This window comes from Chaetura pelagica, unplaced genomic scaffold, assembly GCF_000747805.2.
Source record: "Chaetura pelagica isolate M959 unplaced genomic scaffold, ChaPel_1.0 scaffold153, whole genome shotgun sequence".
Classification (NCBI taxonomy): domain Eukaryota; kingdom Metazoa; phylum Chordata; class Aves; order Apodiformes; family Apodidae; genus Chaetura; species Chaetura pelagica.
Window position 1 is genome coordinate 3,339,508 of NW_009952707.1, and position 20,853 is coordinate 3,360,360.

At 42.9% G+C, this 20,853-nt stretch overlaps 1 protein-coding gene across 1 annotated transcript in view; it reads right to left on the minus strand.

Moving 5' to 3' along the window:
* Positions 1-13,773: 13,773 nt before the first annotated feature.
* RRAS2 (related RAS viral (r-ras) oncogene homolog 2) overlaps positions 13,774-20,853 on the minus strand; it is a 74,214-nt gene continuing 67,134 nt past the window's right edge. Inside the window, exons 10-11 of the mRNA XM_009994278.1 lie at positions 15,634-15,752; positions 13,774-15,221 (exon numbers count right to left, since the gene is read on the minus strand). Coding sequence (XP_009992580.1) covers positions 15,134-15,221; positions 15,634-15,752 — 207 coding nt within the window. The 3' untranslated portion in view covers positions 13,774-15,133. The remainder of the gene's footprint in view (positions 15,222-15,633; positions 15,753-20,853) is intronic.

Sequence of the window (20,853 nt, forward strand, 5' to 3'; positions counted from 1 at the left end):
GGGAGGGATGGAGGGATGGATGGATGGATGGAGGGAGGGATGGAGGGAGGGGTGGATGGAGGGATGGATGGATGGAGGGAGGGAGGGATGGAGGGAGGGGGAAGGCTCCCGGGGTCCCCGCCGAGGGCTGGCAGGACGCTCTCAGCTGCCCGGCAGACACAAAGGCGCTCAGGGCATCAGCCGGAGCGCGGGTGCTAAGCTGCTTAAGGGATGTCCAGCCCAGCCGTGCCCGGGAGCAGCTCGCACGTCTCCTGCTCCCGCAGATGCGCTTCACTTATTTATTTATTTCTTCTGGTTGCCACAGATACGGGCCCATCGCTCTGACATCAGCCGTGGTCCACCCTGCTACGGGTCCCTGGGTCTCAGCAGCGCGGTGGGTCGGGCAGGCAATGACCACAGCCAGGCAGCTCACAGGGTCACCCCTGCCCTGGGGACGCGGCCCCGCCTGCCCTGCCACGCTGCAGCCCCTCGCCGGGCAGGGCAGTGCCCAGGCCTCTCCAGGGGACACTCTGAGTGCAGCAAAAGTGCAGCAAAAGACCCCATTTCAGTCCCTGGGTTTGTACTGTGCACAGCCGCGGTGTGCCCAGCAGCAGGGACATCCCTGTGACAACCTTCCAGGCTGGATGTGACTCTGAGCACAGGTCTGGGCCTAGGATGAGAGCTGAGGCATGTTTTGTGGCTCCTGCCCACACTCACCCTCAGCTTTCCAGGATCACACTCATGAAATCTGGTTGCTGAGGTGCACAGCTGGGCAGGGACAGGCACACAGACACAGGTTGCTTGGGACAGGTGATCTCAAAAGCAAACCTTACTGATGCTGCTCAGCAGATGCTTCTAGGACAAGGAGTACAGCTGCAGGCAGAGGTTTGTCCCTCCAGAAGCCAGGTCAGAGCTGCTCAGATCTCACCATGCACAGTGGTGCCCAGGGAATCTTGTCTCTCTCACAGCCCCAAGGCATCATGCTCTGCTCTATGCTTCCCTTCTCACTTAGGGAGTTACAGCTTCCTGAGACCAAAACACCACAGGTGCAGGGGCTGCTGAGAAGACCTGACCATGCCCTGACCAAGAGAGGTGCTACCAGAAGTGAGGTCAGCACACTCAGCCCCCAGGGTGAGGTGGGATGTCTGTGTACATGCAGAGGGAATGGGGGGAACTGCTTCTGTGCCATTCCCAGGTAGCCTTGGCTCTTTGGTCCCCATTAACAGCTTCTGGCCCCTTCCCTCACTGCAAGGCCAGCCAGGTGCCCAGCCCTGCTCTTAAGGTCTATGATGCTCTCCCAGCTCCCAAGGGTAAGATGTCCCAGTAGAAATGACTAAAAATCCTAACTATATCAATAAGGACTGGAATGGCCTGGGTTAATCAGGGTCAGTCCCTCATCTCACAAACAATTGTATCTGATGTGTGATCTCAGGCTGAAGCTTGAGCCTGGTAATGAATCACTTCTAGAAGCTTCTAGAGCTCCACCTTGCAGACAGCCAAAGACATTCCTCATTCTAGCTCAAAGACACTCATGGACATTTGAGATCTACTTGGTCTTTTACCATTCAGTACTTTCAGCTCAAGTTAAATCCTCCCACATTGGGTAACCTGGATGAAACAAACCACCTGGAAAGCAGAGTCACAGCCCATCTCCTTCACCTACCTGCATCTGCTCACTGTTGTGCTGACAAAACTGTAAACGGGCAAACTGAAACTAGACCATTTATTCAGTTGTTGGATTACTCAAGCCAACATCTTCCATACTGGAGCAGCTGAAAATCACCCTGACAAGTCCCTGCATCCGAGGGAAGCCTCTGTCAGAGCTTCAAGGCACATCACTAACAGCAAGGAGTGGACATTAGCTGCTGGAGCACGGGCTCTTCCCTCCACCTGCCTCATCTGAAACAGCTCACTGGCACCTCAGGCATCTTCTTACTCATCCTGGACCAGAGTGCTGAGCAGGAGAACATCACCTGCGGCAGCTCATGCTGAGATAGGGGGAAACAACTGCACACCCAGAGTTGTCCTGTCCCAGCAGCCTGTTTCTTATGCTGTTGGAAGTGAAAACTATCCTGGAACAATGAGGCAAGTGGGTTGCAAAGATTTCAGGTTGACTCTGATGAACCCCATGGCAAATACAGCCTCTTCTCATGTGTGACACACCAAAAAAAGCCCCCACATCCAAACTTCATGTGCAAACAGAGCATCATTTTGGCAAACCTGTGTTAGAGAACTTGCCTGTGCTTCAGGAGACCCCTCCACACACATCCTTGGACAAGAAGTGCTCAAGAGTAAAAAGATGTGCAACTCCTCCACTGCTCTATTGCATGTAACAACAGTTTGAGACTCCTCAGAAAAATGTATTGGGTGGCAGATTTAGCCTCCTAGAACTTACGTGTCTCTCTGCTTCCTGCACACGGATGGCAAGATCCCTGAATGCAAAAACCTCCCAACTCTTCCTCTCAGGAGTTTCTCGACTCCTTTGCCACTAATGTAAAACAAAACCTAATGATTTTGACAGTGAAGCCTTCACCTGTGACCAGCTGTGAGTCTTCAGCTCCTGCTGGGCTGCACTTTCTTGTGCAAGTCTCCCAGCTCTGCTTCCTCCATCTGACCCCACAACTTGTATTGCTGACAATGTTATGTCAATCTCGAATTTTTTTTAAAAAGGCTTTGATGGGGAAGCCAAGGCACTCATAAGCTTCTGGAGGGTGAAGAGACACAAATCAGATCCAGGCTGAAATTTAGCAAGAAAGACGTTTTTCTTGTCATTTGCTCTGCTCCCAGTGCTGCAAGGTGTGTCACCATGTGTTTGGGCACAGGCACATCCACACGCATCTACAACAAGTCATGTCTGCTCCCTATTTCAAGAGACCCCCTCTGGCCACTGCAGATATGGGGGTACCTCAAAGTGGGTGTGTTTAATCCAATGGGAGCAGGGGACCTGGGCTCCTGGATTACAACATTTTAATGCTGGAACAATACTAACATTTGAGTTCTTCATTACAAACATTGGAGAGCTGCACCACAGAGCAACGTGCCAGCTGGGAAAAGGTTGGGACTGAGAACTGAGAAAGAACACAGCTTTCCTTTTTTTCAGGTGTTTAGTATATGGCAAACGACCTTACTACCCAAATAAATGTGATCAGGACTATTAGCTTGAGCTGTTGAAACACCACAGAAACCAAACTGGCAGCAGTGCTGAAGCAAACAGTCTGTTCCTGCATTTTCATGCTGGCACATACCTTGCTGCAAACAAGTGACAAAGTACCTGCTGAGTCACTGGATGGTGCCTAACATTTTTAACAGTGGAAAGTAAAAAAAAAAACAAAACTCAGAACATCTCCAGATTAGGTATTCTTGAAAAAAATACAAGGTTTAAGTCTACATTCTGGGTATCCCCAGATAGCATTTTTTCCAGCAAAACACCATGTTCATAACCAATCTGTCCCATCATCAGGTGCCTGAAGTGCAGAAGCTGCCCCTTCATCAGAGCCAGCCCGAGTCCAGAGGTGAGCTCTGAAGAGGGACAGACACGTCTCTGCATCTTTCTGACTGGAGGACACTGGCCAGAGCTGACCACGGCATAAGTTTTCCTGCTCCAGAAACCCACCCCGAGCACAGGCATGCTCAGTGAATCGCAGGGATCTCCCTTGGAATCAGGCAGAGCTGCAGGCTGCACCGTCAGCTCGTGCTCCAGCCACGCCACAAGAAGCTCCTCAAGGAGAGTCCGACTCCTTCAGCACCACTGATCAGCGCTTACGCAAGCAAGGATTTCTCCAAGGCCTCGAGGCTGCTGCCTGGAGGGGATGGTGCTCCTTGGTCTGCAGGCAGTGCCTTGTGATGAGAACCTGGCAGTGGGGCACTAACTGCTCCTTTGCTGCCGTTTCAACTAAAAAAATTCCTCCTTCTCCTGAGGGGCTGCCTGTGTTCAGTCCTGTGGTCAGCACATCTCCAGGCGATGAGATGAAAGAGCAAGGACAGAGGACCCCAAGCTGCAGGCAGAGGAGACCCGGCATCCTAAGCACCATGATAAGCAGGGGCTTCTCCAGAAAATGGCCACAGGATGCTTTGAGACACTCATTGCCCCTGACGTGCTGCTGGGGGACAGTGCCAGGGTGGCCTTCATGAGATACCAGCAGTGCTCTGCAGCAACCCAGTGTGCATGGCAGCTCCAGAGTCAGGCTGACTTGCACAAAACATGCGTATTCTCCTTCAATAACCAGACAGATTTTAGACCAGTAACAGGAAAACCTCAAGAAAAATTATAAACCCTTTGACACCTGGGCAGACATCATTGCATGCCCTGCAGAATAACTATCTGGGCCTCATTTATAGAGACTTGGGTTTGGGGTTTATATCTAAGCCCATGCACAGTAACCCCCAGGATTTAAGTGCACCCCTGAGCAAAGTCTGTAAAGCAAGTCAGGAGAGCCTCAAAACTACTGACACCTGCTCCAGGCAGGTTTAGGAATTAAGGGTTTCAATCATTTGTTGACACCATTTGCTGTTCCTGCAACTAAAGGTACCAGCAGCCTCTTCCATTGCTGCTGTCCATGTGTCTATGGGTGTGGGAAGAGCACAGCAGAGCCTGTTTCCTCAGGTGGGGCTTTGCTGCCTTGAAAGAAGTATGAGATGCCTGCAAAAAAACACTACATAATTATACAAAAAAAAAAAAAGCACCCCAAAAAAGCAAAGACAAGCTGCAAGGTACATTACGTCCTCCCACAGCTGAAGAAAACAGTACAGAAGTCTCTGTGCTGCTGGAGAGCAGTCACCTGTAATGAGGAGAAATACTTACCAATGAGACCAACAGTGGAGACTCCAGGTGACCTGATGTGTGCTGAGGACTAATATGCCAGTGCCTTGAATAATATAATGTTTTATACTGGGGAACAAGGGAAGAAGGAATGCTGCTGTTTGTTTTTCCACATGCCCTGAAATTACCCTGCCATAATACAGCTCATGAAAGTTGTGCTTAACAATTCTGTCTGAAAAGAGGGTATTTACATTCTTAAGAGCATCTGGCATATTTCTGTATTTCATCTTCCTTCCAAAGGATAATGCAGCTTCTAAAAATTCCCTCCAAGAGTCATTATCATTTTACTGTGCTCACAATATAACAAACAACTTAATCCATCAATCTCCAAGCACTTTGCAAAGAAGCCAGCACCACTATTTACACCTTACAGGAAAGAAACTGAAGCAGCACAACTTCCCAACAGAAACCAAGCAATGATGGCAGACACCCATCCTGCCTGCAGCCTCCTGGGTCCTGCTCAAGCACCTCCTGCATTGCAACACCTCCAAGTCCTTCACATGTGCAGGATGAGACCAACCTCTGATAATCTCTTGCCCGGAAGTGTTCCGACCTGTCCCCCTTCCTGGAGGTTGTGCAATCCATGCTTGTTTCAAAGTCCCTCTCTTTACAAAAAGAAGGAACTGGTGCTCATGGTACCAATTTCTTTCTTCCTTTTGACTGATGAGAAAATACTGTATTGGCTTACACATACTACATGTATACTGTATTTATTCTATAGAAAATACTGTAATTACTAAACAAGAGAAAGTCCATAGTAGCATAAGCAAGATCTGTATTTTGTAGCACATTGCTGGAAGGACTGCATGCTGGTCCCATCCATTTGTACAGTTCTAATTGCAAAGGCAATCTCTTAGTAGCTCATTCTGTCTCTTCATCCTCTACTCATCTTCAGTATTTGCTGATTTCCCACATGTACCAGAACTGTTGTGCATCAAACTTGAGATTGTGCCGATGGATGGTTACAGCAGCCTTTGGTGAAGTATTACTCTGTTAATCAATACAAATACAAAAATTGTTTTGAACATTCAAAATTTCCCTCGGGTTAAGATACAAAGCAGCTCTGGACGCAGATGTTAAATTCAGCCACATTCTCCTCTTCTGGAGCATTAGCAGCTCCCCCATGCTCTCCTCAGTCCTGAAGCCCCCCCAGGAGCCAGCTCACAGCCTTGCCCTTTGGGATAAAGCACAGAAAATACACCACAGTGCATCCACCTGCCCTGCTGCTTGCTGCATACAGGCCTTGCATTTCAGAAGTTTTGTTCCTGTTAGCTCAGAGGCCCTCATGGTGCTGGATTGTTCCTGGGCACGCTGTTCAAGAAGGCAGCTTATTGCTCACATGGACTAGGTAACAAGAGACATAAAAATTAGAAAAAAGCCAGGAGGAGAGAGCAAAAAATGGCTTAAGAGAGGACCCAGGGGAGGCAGAGAGGAAAGACATTTAACTGCAGCAGGAAGCTACACAGAGGGAAGTCAGGTGAGTAATGCAAGACCCCAAAGCACCACTCAGGTCCAGCAGCCGTAACAGACACTTCAGCTCCAGAGACGGGTTGTGATGAAATAATTCCTGAGTTTTAGAAGACTGAAAGTTAGGTATCTTTGTTCTTCACTTAAAGAAAAAATAAAAAATAAAAGGAGAATATTAGTTTGATTCCAGTCCCCACCTCCTGGGGGATTTTTACATTGCGTTCATCTCTCTGGCAGCCTCATACTTGAGAAAGAAGTTCCCAGCTTTAGCAACAGAAATTCAGGTCCAACAAAACCACAGTAACTTTTTAGAATATATATATATTTTTAAGAAACCTAAATAAGAGTTACTGTACCTACAGTAATCCACACCATCTGCATGGAATAGAAGTGAAAGTCTCAGCATCAGAGAAGAGTGATGACTTCACTGCAGGTAGGTGCAAGCACACAGCCCTGGCTCGTGCACACACAGCAGCCGTGTGTGTCATGTCACACGCTGCTCCCACTGTCCCCACCAGGCATGGTGCACAGCTGTCCCTGCTCTGCTCCTCAGCCCCTGAGCTCCCATGGATGCCAAGCACTCTGAGCAAGCTCACAGACAGTGCTTGACTCATCCACACCACCCTCCAGAATCACTAATGCAGACAATGCCCTCGCTGCTATGACTGAGCTCCAGCTGGGGAGGCAAATGAACACCGAGGACATCCCCCAGCCATAGCAAGGTTCAGACTGAAGGATGGTCTCAAGCAAGGGCAGTGCTGGCTCTCAGCACTGCCTGCCTCCACCCTGCAGGGCACCCAAAGTTCAGAGCATCCTTCAAACCTCTGGGTCCTGCAGGAGTGACAGCATTGGCCCTGGCACAGAACTGGGTCTCAGAGCCAAAAAGCATTCTAAATCTCCAGCCCACACTGTACATGTTGTTCCCCTTGCTGTTCCTCCACAGTTCTTGCCAGCTTTGGCATTCAGAAGCAAACTGTTAATGCCTCCTTTGGTTGTGTCCTCAAACACAACTGCTGATGCTCCCACAGGTCTCTAACTACTACACACAGTAGGTACATCAGCCAGCCAGGCAGCCCTGTCCCTGCAGCAGTGTGGGAATACAGACCATCACTGACTGACTTCTAAGACAGGAATTTTTAAGCAACTGTACAGCTTGCTAGAGAAGAAACTCAGTACCACAAGCATTAAAACAGATCCACTCAGGCTTAAGAAAAAATAAAGAATCTTCAAAAAAATCCTAAAAAAAAGAAATTCACAAAAACACCCACAACAAATTAGCCAATTTACTCTTTTAAAAATATTTTTTAAAGCTTATAAGTTTGTTTTTTAAATGTCAAGGTAAATTTGGACTACTTTAGGACAGCAGAACATGAAGTACATTAAAATACCAAAACTAAATTTGAGATTTTACAATGAAATCCAGACACGCCCACATACTTGGCTCTCCCCTCTACTGCCAAGTGGGAGCTTTGTCACCTCAGTGCAGTGACACAAGCTGAAAATGAGATGGCCACCACACCTCAAATGTCTTCAGGAGACCTGACAAAAAGCACCAACACAGCACCACACAGCTGTCAGTCCTACCACATCTCAGGGGTTTTATGCAAAACATGTTACAAAATCAACAAAGCATGGTACTAGACCCTGGCTGATGTCAACAGCATCATCTAATGAGGACTTGAATGCTATGAAGCTGGTTGTTCAAGAGAAAGAGGAGAGATCTCACTGCCTTTAAATGGCAAATAAAATAAAAAATTAAGAATTTCAGACAACTAGTTCAAAAAGACAATTGGAGTAGAGGTGAGAAGCTTCACTGTGAAATTTGCACATTAGGAATCCATGAAACAAAAGAAAAAAAAAACCCAAACCATTCCGAATTCACAAGGTGTTCTTCATTTCATTTCCCAGAAATACAGATGCCTGAATGTCTGTTTTCAAAGTTGTGCCAGGGAGGAACAGGAGCTACAGCAATCATGCAGTATTTTACAAAACCCTGAAAACTTATCCCTTCAGAATGCCCCAAAACCAGCCTTTCGAAGGAGGGAGACAATGGTGTAAGAAGTGTGAGTTCAGATTGTGTGGTACTTTACACTTGCATTAAGGCACTTGATTATTTTGAAAACAATAAAAATCAGCTCAAGACACAGAATGACTTGGACTCACAAGGAAAGAGATGGGACAGGATGACTTATATAGCAAGACAAGACGCCAGCAGCTCAGAAACACGACGTTCTTCTGAGAGGCAATAAAGGATGGGCAGTTTTTAACTTGCAGGATAAATATCAGAGCACTTATGAACCTTTACCACTTAAAAGTCACAGCAGGTGTAGTCTGAAAAGTGGCAATAGGAAGGAGAAAAGCATTAGAATGTTGTTTGACTTTAAAAGGTCAGCACTGGGTTCAAGGTATTTCCCTGCTCCTCAGGGTGCCTAGAGGAGAGGGACTACATCTTTGGCATGCTAAGAGTAATCATCCTTGAGATGCATTATTTAGCTGAGCACAAAGTGCTCATACATAACCTTGAGTGCAAACTGCACATATTACTAATGATACACAAACAAGTATTACTCATTTTGTCTTCTGTATTCCTGATGCAGTTGCTGGCTATAAAAGTTGAGCAAACTAGAAAGAAATTCAGAATTTGCCCAATATTTTAATTAACAGGCAACACATGTTTTAAATTGCAAGCATCCTTCCTGCTTTTCACATTAATTTCTTCAGAACCACTATTTATAAATCATTGTTTTTTCCCCCTAGCTACTGATGATGGGGATTTTAGAGTTCACAGACCAAAATAATCTGAAATAGCACTGACACATGGCCTTGTTTAATTATAGATCAACAGCTTTGTTATGGTTCTTGTCGTTCATTCCTACCCTGCTTGTAAAAACAAGAACTTTAACTCTGTACAAGGGTCTTGGTATACATGTGTATGCCTACCGGTAGTGACATCTTGTGGTTGTCAATAAAACAGTTCTCTCTGCATGTCCCATTTACAGCAGAATTTACCTGCAGACCTACTTTAAGGCCAGAGCAAGCCGGTGGCAGTGACCCTCTACCCCCCTCAGAGCCATAGCAAGGCCTTTGGGACACTAGAAGTGCACCCAGGGGTGGCTAAAGCTCTAGTTGAACTTTCTAAGCCCATAGTTCACCATTTCCTTTAGTGTTCCCTTCCTTATGCCTTCACCTTCACGCCACATGGCTCTTCCAACTTTTCTTTTTTATCCCACCTCTCATCCCTTGCTTAACAGATTCCCTATGCAAGTCCACGGCTTTATAAGTAAATAATCACAACTAAAAAACAATCCTATCATTTTCTCCTAACATGCAGAACCTTCTACAAAAGTGCTTGTCTTCCCTATTCAGCGTTTTACAGCCAAGACAAAGCCGGGTTTGCAGAGACTGGATATATGGTCCCAGACAGGTCTCAAAAATACTATTTTACAAAATACTTTTAAAGCATACAAGCTACTAATATCACAAGACTAAGTTCATTTTTTACATTTGTCCTATGAAATGTGTCTTAAAAGATGCATTCAGGTAAGTATTTGTACTGTGCTATTGCTCTCCAACAGTCCAGTTCAAATGAAATGAGAAATGTCTCTAGCACTTGTTGATTTGTGCCTAGGACTAAGGTCTTATTGCCTCTACTTGCATTTTTGGTGCCTGTGCTTTGCTATGATAACTCCCTTTCTATGTTGGAAGTATTCTTAACAATGTAATAATTTACTAAGTGCTAATGTCACTACAAATCAGTGAGTACCAAATACTGCATATCTTACCATAGCTCCCAAGATTCAGTTTAAAAAGTAGCTGAGCAGACTAGTATGTGCTTTCCAGCAGTAAGACACTGCATTTAGTTGTATGCTACTTGCTGGCTGGCTCAGGAATCCTACAGATTATATGCACCAATGTAATTTAGCTTTTGTGGGGGACATCATCTACCCTTTATATTTAATCCATAAAAGTCTCTTGAACTCCCAAAAATAACCAGTCCTGCAAGTCTAGTAGCACACCTACAAAAACCTACAAAAATATTGTTTCTGGGTGTTACACTCTCCCTGTAGTTCAACCCACTGCCTTTTCCACAGCTACTGCTTCTCATTTATCTTCCCAGCTGAAGACTACAATGACAGTCCTACTCATCCTCATTTCTGCACCCAATCTGTTGCACGCATTCAGGCTAGAACATAGGAAAAGTATCAAAGTTGTTCTCCTCCTCCTTTCCTTTATCATCACTCCTTGGTGATCCTTCCCATTTCCTACTGTTCCTCATGTAGCCTGAGCAAAAGCCTAGAAAGATTCAGCAAATGGCTTACACAGCCATGAAGCTTTAAGAACAAAACCTGACTTCTTTCAACCAAGTGTTCCCATGGTCAGAGCTCTACAAGAAGATCTGAATATCAAGACCATCAACAAGTTTTCAGGCCTTACAACACCTGCCACACAACACAGGGATTAAGACCCTGCACATATTTAGCCCCACTTACAACCCAGAACTTGCTTCAACTGTGTAATTTTAACTTCACTTTCCAACAGAACCAGGCAAGTACAGCAGAAAAGTGGCATTTAGTGTGGTGAGCACCACACTTACTGTTCAGGATGCTCTGAGCAAGAACCCATCTTAAAAAAACTTGAAGGCTTTCAAGTTTTGGCAGACACTGCTGCCCAGCAACAGGTCAGCTGAGTAACACAGGAAACAGCACCGTGCCCCTGCGTTTCCAGCTTGACTGTTTGTCTAAATCTAGTTTGTTTCTTTTATCATAGTTCTGGAACATGAGGGTAACCAACTTCCAAAATCTATATGTAAATCAAGTGAACAAATGCATTCCCTGCTTAGCACATTTCTGAGCTCTTCCAGGCAAAACTCTGAATAGTAAGTTCAGATAACTTCTGGCAGGGGGTTGTGTTGTGGTGACCAACTTCAGGAATCTGCTGTTTGGAAAAAGCTCATTACAGCTTTGTAACAAGATTATGTGGCAAAGCCAGTCAGCAGTGGCTACAGGTATGCCAGGGGTGAAATGTTGTCACAAACTGATGTCAGAAGAGCGTTAGCTAATAGCTTTGTTTTAATCCAGACTTGAACTTTATCAATGATGACTAATCACAGGGCCATCCATAAAGTCAGTTTTCCTTGGCAATAGTAGGCGTTAACTCCTTCCAAATGTATTTCGCTTTATTAACCCTTTCACAACAGCTCATCTCATTACATGCTCCTACACTGGGCTAGCCATGCTCTCTCAAGGCATTTGTTTACCTCATCACCTCTTGCCTGACAGCCTGAGCACTTACAGTGAAGTGGGAAAGGGCACAAAGGAGCCTTCCTCTTCCACAGGCAGAGGGAGGGCACTGCCAGGGTGCACTGCATAGTGCATCCTGCACCCTGCAAGACACTGCAAACTTGTATTGTTAGAAAAATGAAATGAAAACAACTTGGACAAGAAAACCACCCATCTCCTATGCTTACACAGCTCTGCAGCTTTCCCAGACCACGGTTAGTTTTAACTTGGAGCAAAACAGCTGAGTGGTTGCAGACACAGCTCAGACAGATGCCCAATGCCACAGGCTGGAAACAAAGTAAATAGCCCTTTTCTACACAACCAAGGTAAGTTTATAGTTAACACCTGTATCAGTGGCTCTGCTTCTCCTGAATGGGCCATATCACAGTCTTAGAGGAGGCTTTTAGAGAAAATTATCCTCTTCATCTGTATACATCAGTTAGCATATGAGTACTTATGCAGAAGAGTAGCTGGGTCAGAGAAAGCAAATGCATTAAGCAGAGCAGGCACAAGCAGCTACAGTGTACTTACATGGAAGTAATTCTTGCCCAGTTGCAGACTGGCAAACTTCACCGATTGCATAAAAAGGCTTTTGCCTGTGCCTCCTCACCCAGTGAAGCAGCAGGCTCAGTATTGTGAGACTCCAGAAAACAAAGACCCAGACCCTCCTCTGTGCTCTAGGAGGAGGAGATAATTTGTGGATACATTTTCAGCACCCCAAACTCCTGAACTGTGAACCTAAATGATTTATAGATGGGGCCTTGAACTGAAGAAACTACAAACATAAGTGACAAATCTTTAGACATTTCTTCTGCCAGGTCCTAAGAAACTATCAGGTTGTCAGCTAAACTGCTATCCTACAGCAAGGTGGCAATGTTGTAAATTCACAAATAATCCAAGACATTTAGATCACGGCTACTACTTTTGAGAAGACTGAAAAGGTTCCTATTGCACTTTGCAAGCTCCAGACTAGGAACACAAGCACCATTTTTCACCATTACCTTCAAGTACATAAATTAGAAAAGGGAATCATTAGAATATCTTCACCTATTTCAAACACACAACCACCAAGATCACTGCTACTAGTCAAAAAAACATTACTTTTCTAAATACTTACCTGAAGTCTAAAAGATAGGATCAAAACACCTACTTAAAAGTGCCATATATAAATCAGTCTCCACAAGAGACCATAACATTACATGGAGATTTCCCTGCATGTTCTCTCCAGCAGAAACCTTAAAAACACATGCACAGAAATGTACTGTCTCAGTTAATAAATTTAGAGCAGACTTCCACAGCACCAGCTGGTGGTCCCACTTCTGTTGAACTTGTTTATAAAGTTTACCATGTTTATAATGTGGCTTAGCAGACTGGAGCAGGTTGCTTAGCATCAACCACCTCAAAGCTATGAGGAAAAGCAAGGGCGTGGTGCTCTCCAACTTCTGTGAATTACAGGGAGTTACATATTAAAAGACCTATCTATGTAACAGCCTACTATTTTAAAACCAGTATTTAATGAGTGAAAGATTAAAAAAGTAAAAAAAATTATGAAACTTTGGATATTTGTACCTCATGTATTCAGTCTCAACACACTTGTTGCAATTTGTTGTCTTAACTCACCCTAATGCCACAGTTAGTGACTTAACTCCAGAGAGCTGTACATATTTTAAAAAAACATGGTGTTTTCTGCAGGCTGTAATTTCTTACATTTGACTTGAAAAATGTAATACATCTCCCAAAGACACTTCCATTGTAACTTCTTGTTTGAACCTTCTACATAAAATTTTAAAGTAGCTTTTCATCAACCAGTAACTTCATTTAAAGGAAGTGTGGCCGGGGAAGCTACTCAGCCTCTCAAAACAGTATTATACAACCTAATCTAAATTACATAAAAGTTAAATTCCTCTGCTTTGTGTAGCACTAGTGTTACTTCCAGGTTTAGTGCTTTGCTGCACTAAAGGTTTAAGCACTGTTTTCTCAGATTTTTGCAGATTCATAGCAGAGCGCCTGAAACCACAAGAATTCTCAACTGGACCACTGACTACACACTTGAAATCAGAAAAACATCAGCTTTTTTCATCTATCATTAAACTGAAATGGCTTTCCTTTCTTCCAAGCTTGAAGAAAGGTCATGCAGACATGCACATACTCTTCCTTCCCCTCCCACCCCAAAAAATTCAGGCTTTGGAAGAGAGTCAGAAAGAGGCAATATGCTTACCCCCTGATAACGGTTAGATCATCTTTAATTCTAGCACCTGAAGTTATACAAGGGTTTGCTTAATAATCAAGTTTCAAAGAACTGTTGGACACATTCAGTAAGGTGACAACTGTGCAATACCACTCAGTATTTCAGTATCAGGGAATATACTCTTGAATTGTTTAAACACAATCCACAGAACTCAAAGTTAAACAACCATCCACAGTTTAACTAAACAATCAGTTAAAAGTCTTACAAGTTTAATAATTCACATAATGGTCAGTCCTTAGTAAGGGATACTGAAATTCATTAAAAACAACACTAGATTTTACTTTATGGGCGTGTTGGGCAGGCACATAATTGGCCATTCTTGGGTATAACTCAAAGAGTAAGGAGAAGTTGACCACATTTTGGCAAATCCCACATTTTGTCAGTTAAAAGTGAACTGTGAGAATTAAATACTCATCTTTACATATACACAAGTTATGCTGTGAAAGCATATTTGCTTACAAACATATAAAAATACTTGTTAACTAGTTTGATAAGAAAATAATGTATAAAAGTATATAGCAAAAACATTTAATCATCTCTGACAATGGAAAGATCAAATTCATTTTTATATCACATGAAACAAAAACAGCTACAATTTTAGTTTTCCTTAATCCCTTACCCAGAAATACAAAGGAAGACACAATTTCTTTTCAAACACGTGATGTGAAATTCCTTAATAAGCTAAAATGCCTCAAATCCAGAATGAGCTCAGGTATTTGGCCATATCCTAATAGTAGTAGTAATCATCCCATAGCTGTTCTGGATTCATAAAATAAATACAGTAGACTGTTTTGGCCACTGAAACAAAACTGCAGCATAAATGAGAGATGAAAATTTCTGCTGACAATGAAATTCAGTGTAGGTTTTTTAAGGCTAGCTAAATACTCAAGTCTAATTTAACTGAGGGCAAAAAAAGCCAATCCACCCCTTCTTTTGAAAGTGTTCTCTATACTTCAGTATAGGTCTTCATAATAGCTAAGAATATCAGAAGTAAAAATAAATTAATTCACAAGAGACAACTTATGCATGACTTCAACACCTTGTCCTACACAGCTTTGTTTCATCTCCTTTGCGAATAAAACTCCACAAGGTGCAAGCTCTTAAGGGAGAGAAGGAAGGAACTGTGGTATTAAAGAAGCAGCCTTAGTGTTTTGTTTTGAAGTCTGCCCCAGAATGACTGAGTCTTCTTCAAGAACTATTCTGCCAGCTTCTTGGACTAAGGCTATTCTGGTGACCACTTTTAGGACATGCACATATAAGGCTAGAACAATACCAGAAGTGATGTAAAATGATGGAAAGATTAAAAAAATCTGGCAGTTGATAGCTTGGCTCTTGGGCTTCTCAGAAAATAACACAATGGCAGCCCTTCTTGTCTTTTTCTTTCCGTGTTGGCTCTGGTGAAGGAGGGCACTCTTGTTCTTGAAATTTCCTGAAACAGATATTTCAAATTAATTTATAGACTCATTTTCAGTTAAATGAAAAAAAACATACTGTATTTACCACTTTTACACTTTTCTAGAGGATGGATTTGACACTTTAAGTTCTGATGAAATGAATGACAGCTTTTTTTGGGGTTTGCTTTTTAAGGAACACCAATGTATCATGCTTACTTAGTGGGTGATTAATAAAATCTGAGATTAAGGTGAATAAATTATCTTTCAAATACATACTACTTTCATGTAAACATTTTTCCTAATTTGGAGGAATATTTTATAAGGGAGAGAGTGAAGTTTACAGGTAACAGCAGGCAGTTTTCTCAGCAACCTCCTACTACACTTTAATGCATTTGCTGGAGCTATCCATTAATATAAGGGCATTTACCTGGCCTTGAGTAATCATACCTTATAACTCTGACAAGTTCATGAAAGGCTTGGTCTACATTCAACCTGATTTTTGCAGAGGCTTCCATGTATGTTACTTTAAGCTGCCGTGCTAGCTGCTGTCCTTCCTCTTGCGTCACCTGCAACAAGACAGCAGTCATGGAGTTCAAGGCTTCTGCAAATACATTTAGGTCAGTAGTCACTGCAAATACACATTAAGGGTTTATTTCCCTCAAGCAATAATGCTTATTTGACCACAGAATATGTTCCACACTGTCCACGTACTACAACTGGGAAACAAATCGACGTCATACATCTTTTCACATGCAAGTGAAGACTTCCGACCTACGGAATACCCTTCAGTGCAGCTGCAACTTCATTTCTGCATAACAAGACCAAGTTTTCTTCATCAGTAGACAAGAGTCACCCAGTCCTCCCCAAAGTAGGTGCTTCAATCAACATCTTTCTGGATTACAAATACAATTGTGAACACTACTGCTACACTCATTGTTTTCCATGCCCCAGCTAAATGTAGAGGAAATAAAATCAGATTTCTACTTTTAACACAGGAACTGATGTTTAGCTTCTGAATCTTTATACAAACCTATTTATGACACAGCAAAATATCAATACAGCTGGTTTTAAATATTGCTTATATAACAAGAGATCTAAAAATCCATGAAGTCTTCAGGCTATCCAGAGATATGGAAAACTGTGCATACCTCTTGACTACTTGGGACAACAGAAAAAAAGGGAGAAAAAAAAATAAGCATCATAAAGAGTTGGTATAAAATTTAAAGTGATGAAGCAGAAGGCAGGAAGCTAGTGGGCCATTATAGGAAGGAGGAGTAAGTTGGTCACAGTGCAAAACCAAAGGAGATCACTGTATATTTTTAGATGAAGTAGAAAGCAGTGAGGTCAGACAGCAGAAGGCCATCCTGAGCAGTGCAAAGCATGCGAGGCTTCAACGGGAAGGTCACCCACAGGGCCAGGGAGGGAAGGGCAGCTCTCAGTGACGAAAGGAAGTACAAAAGATCTTGCCAAGACAATGGCTAGTAGAAGCCCTGTCAAAGATTACTCTGCTTTCCCAGAAAAATTTTAAACCAGCATGTAGAGAACTGATACAAGGAGAACAAAAAAAAAGTTTTTTTAATTTAGTTTTGGAAAGGCACTTGAATATCTACTTGGATTACAATTTATTTCTACAGAAAGGAACCACAGATCTTCTGGTAGCAACTGTGTGTGCATGTGGTGATTCTACTACGAAAATAGTTTAAGTAAACTTAAGGCTCAACAGGAACCACTTACAAAGCTTATTCTTTGTTTTAGGATATTGTTTGGCGTGGTTTTGGATATCATTCATTCACACTGTTCATTAAGCTGAGCTACTTGTGAAGCAACAAGCCTGGAAAACCAACAAATCAACAGCTTGTTTGTCAGCATCTAGGTTGATGCTGATCAAGGTCAAAGCACAATGCTGCCTGTGTGGGATCATCTGCTTTGCTTGTCGCTTGTCTAAGCATAAACTGAAGTCACATGGACCTCTAAAAAAAACTTGCTTTAAAGGCATCTTGCAACACAGATGATCTTAGTGCTAAGTCATTCTATTAGCTCAGTAATGATGCAAATGAAAAAAAACCAGCATTTTACAAAACCCAAGCACCTTCCTGTTGCAATCTGAGATTTCCTGTAAACCCTGCCATCTAAGGAATGATCAGACTCAACTCAGTTTCAACTAGCAGTTATCAAAAAAAAGTCATACACATCCTGCACTGACACATCTACTCCTGCATCAGAAGTGGTTGTTGCTAAAATACCTTGTGTCCTACTGAACTGCCTCTCTGACAACATCCAGTGTGGAGTTGCATGGAATTAACCTGCTAAGAGAAAGACTGCTACATCACATTCACTGTGAGAGCCATGAGAGATGACGCTTCCATTTTGGTGTCATGGTCAACAATCTGTTAGCAACTGGTGAATCTGGAAACACTGGTAACTTTATTTCTTAACATTCACGGGTATTTTAGATTAATACTTGCCTGTCCTCTAAAAACTCATTTTTCTTTGTCAACTTAATTAACGACTTTGCCTCCCGTAACACAAAGAGAAAAATTACCAGCAGTCTGCTTAACTCCATTTAACTACACAAATTTCTGTTTCAAACTTCCTATTCCACCTGTCTTTTTTCAAAAAACACTTGTGAGTTGACCTATACCATATTACACCATCACCATTTTAGACTACAATCTTGATATGTCCCTAATACAATTGTCTGTGCACTTCTGCTGTACAACCCAGTTCATATATTTCCTGAGAAACAGTTGCCACCACCCAAGGATGATTAGCTATGCATCATTTGCTCCCAAATCTATGGTATCATAATGATAGTACTCTCTACTGTGTTCAACTGTAGAATACGGTTACTTGCATAAAGGTGTGGTCAGACCCTTGAGACGTCCATATTTTTTTATACACGTTTAACTCTTTGGGGCTCAAGGAAGATTTGTGTGTGAATTCTATTGAGTATTGTCTGCTGATCAACACACTAAATTACTTTAACTCAGTTTTACGGTCTCAGAGGTAGCATGTGTTGTCTGTTATTTCACTGCTTTGCCTCCTGAATTTCAGAAAAGATAGGCAGATGTTGTACAAGCAGTTTTGCTTTAAAAACTCATATCCAGCTTCCTGAATTTCTAAATGCTAATTAAATTCTGAAGTTGAAAAATACACGTTTGCGATTATGACAGAGTAAGACAACTTCTTGTAGAACTGTCAGGTAAGTAGAAGGACCACAGTGTGACATTCTAGCCTGGCTGACTAGGTTTACAGGGCAACTCGAGAGGTTTGACATGCCAGCAGATTGAAAAATGCAAAAAATGCAGAGGACTAACACTTCATTTTTTTGCCTGCAAAAATCCTGGGATCATGTGACATCTCACAGTTCCCAGCACCCTTAACCAAGGTGAGGGTGTACTCTCACCTTTGCCCCCAGGCTTAAACCTGCAGCCAGAGCAGGATGACCTTGCTTGTCAGGCTGAAGATTTTCCATACTTGGGGAGACATGGTGGCAGGATTAGTTTTCAGCCAGATCAGCAAGCTTGTTCAGCTCACTGAATGGATTCCTGCATTGAGAGTTCATGTGATGGAGCAGAAACAACTCCAGTGATGAAGCAGTGACTCTGGCTGTTTAATATCCAGCTGATAACATCTAACTGCCTGCTGCTGCCAAAAGGCGAGGTCTCACTTTCTTCCCCCTCACCCCAACCCCTCCCTGCTCCGAGCCACAGTCCCACCCCTTCCCATGCTTCAAGCACTGGCACTCAAGTCCTTCTGCAGGCTGATTTAACTCACATAGGTCCCAGAAAACCATTCCAGCTTGTGTTTTTCTCCCGGTCTAGAGAGATGATTCAACTCAAAGTGCTTCAAGTCAGAGCTAGTGCCAGCAACCAAAAGAGCGGGAACATGAAGAGGGAGGGGAGCCTCTCCCTTCTGGGGGCCGATGATGTCAGCTCAGCATCCCCAAACCATTCCTTCAGACTGACTTAAGGCCAACTGAAACACACCATGTGACAAGGAAGGGGTAGGGAAGAGTTAACACCACATAACTAGCTGTTTCAGCAAACCTAGAAGTGCTATTTCAGCTACAGTTTTCTAAGCTCCAATTTATGATGGGAAGTCACAAATCCACCAATTTTCATGTAAATTGTATGAGTGATAGCACCAAAAGTTAAGCTCGTCAGCATCTAATCAATTAGGGCAATTAATATAGCCATAAAAAGCAAAAGAAGCTTTGGGTACAACATATGCTTTTATTTGTGTTCAGATATAAGCAGCAAAAGTGCTAACTCAAGCAATTTAAAAACAGCTGCTTAGGGCTTGAATGTGTACCAGTCTGTTCACACCTGAAAAAGCAGCTAGGAACCAGGTACTGAGGGGCTAGCAGAACAGCTGACAAGCATCCCTTCCTTTACAGGAGAAAGAGATGAGAAGCAGTAACATTAGGAAGGTGGAGGAGAGAGAACTAAGTTCCTAACCATTTCTAGAAAAATAGATCTACAGGATTACCAAGTAAATCTGCAGGTATCCTCTGAGAACTGGGGTTGACAGCAACAATGCTATTTCCCTCCCAAAGCATCTGGATGTTTGTCCCTCAGCAATTAAGAGTTTGCGGAACAGTTCAGGTTCACCTACATGGCTTCAAGGCCATCAGTTGTACATGAGATAAAGTACCTTAAGTTCCAGGGCCTGCGAGGTTAAATTCAAGAATTTTGATGGAGGCACGATGGCAAGCGAAGAGTGGAAGAGTTTCATGTCTGTTTCTGGGACAGGCTGATAACTCTGTGCATGTGTGAGTACATGAAGTTCCTTCTGATGAGCTTGTGAGCTACTCATCTGAAAACTTTAAGACATCTTCCAGCACAGATTTTGTCATGACCTTTCTACAGTGATTCAGGGGCAAAGAGGCTGTGGCAATCAAGGCAGCATAGTCAACAGGAATTGTTTGGTACTGAAGGTTTATGTAGTATTCAAGAAATTAATCAAACAGGAATGAACTAACTAACTCAACTCTTATATGTAATTTGTTTTGAGCCTAATTTTTTCTTGTTCCAGCCACTGGTTTTTGACAAAGATTTTAATTAGGAAAGACTAACATTTATGTACACACTTGTGAACAGAAACAAAGTCATATCCTGGTACACAAATCTGAGAATATTTTATTGTTTAAAGCCATGTTTTTCTTGTGAAACTCTTAGAATAATTACAGCAGTTTTAGTAATATTTAGTTTCCTCTGAGAAAAAAATGTTTGCTACCAAGCTTTGTCATCTTACCATCTCAGGAGAAAATACTGAATTTCTGAAATAACTTGCTGAAAAAAACAAGTTGGATACCTGTTTTTTTCCTGAAAAAATGTAGTAAGATTCTCATTGCAGCTCAAATCAGTTTGATTTACGAAGAGTAATAGGAAAAACAAATTTAAAGCTCCTTCTTACCTTTTAAGTTATCTTACAACTAGACACGAAGTTGAAATCTACTGGTTTTCAAAATTTTCAATTTAAATACAACAGCAATGTGTTGCTGTAGTTCCAACTCTTAAAGCTTTAAGGCAGTTATGCAGAGGATAACTTTGTGGCCAAAGAGCACAGCAAATGGCTACTCCTTTATATCTAACAGCAGTGAAGGGTGAGAGCAACAACACTGAAGTCTCAGGGTGGTCAGAGCTAGGGCAGGAATGGTTTCTG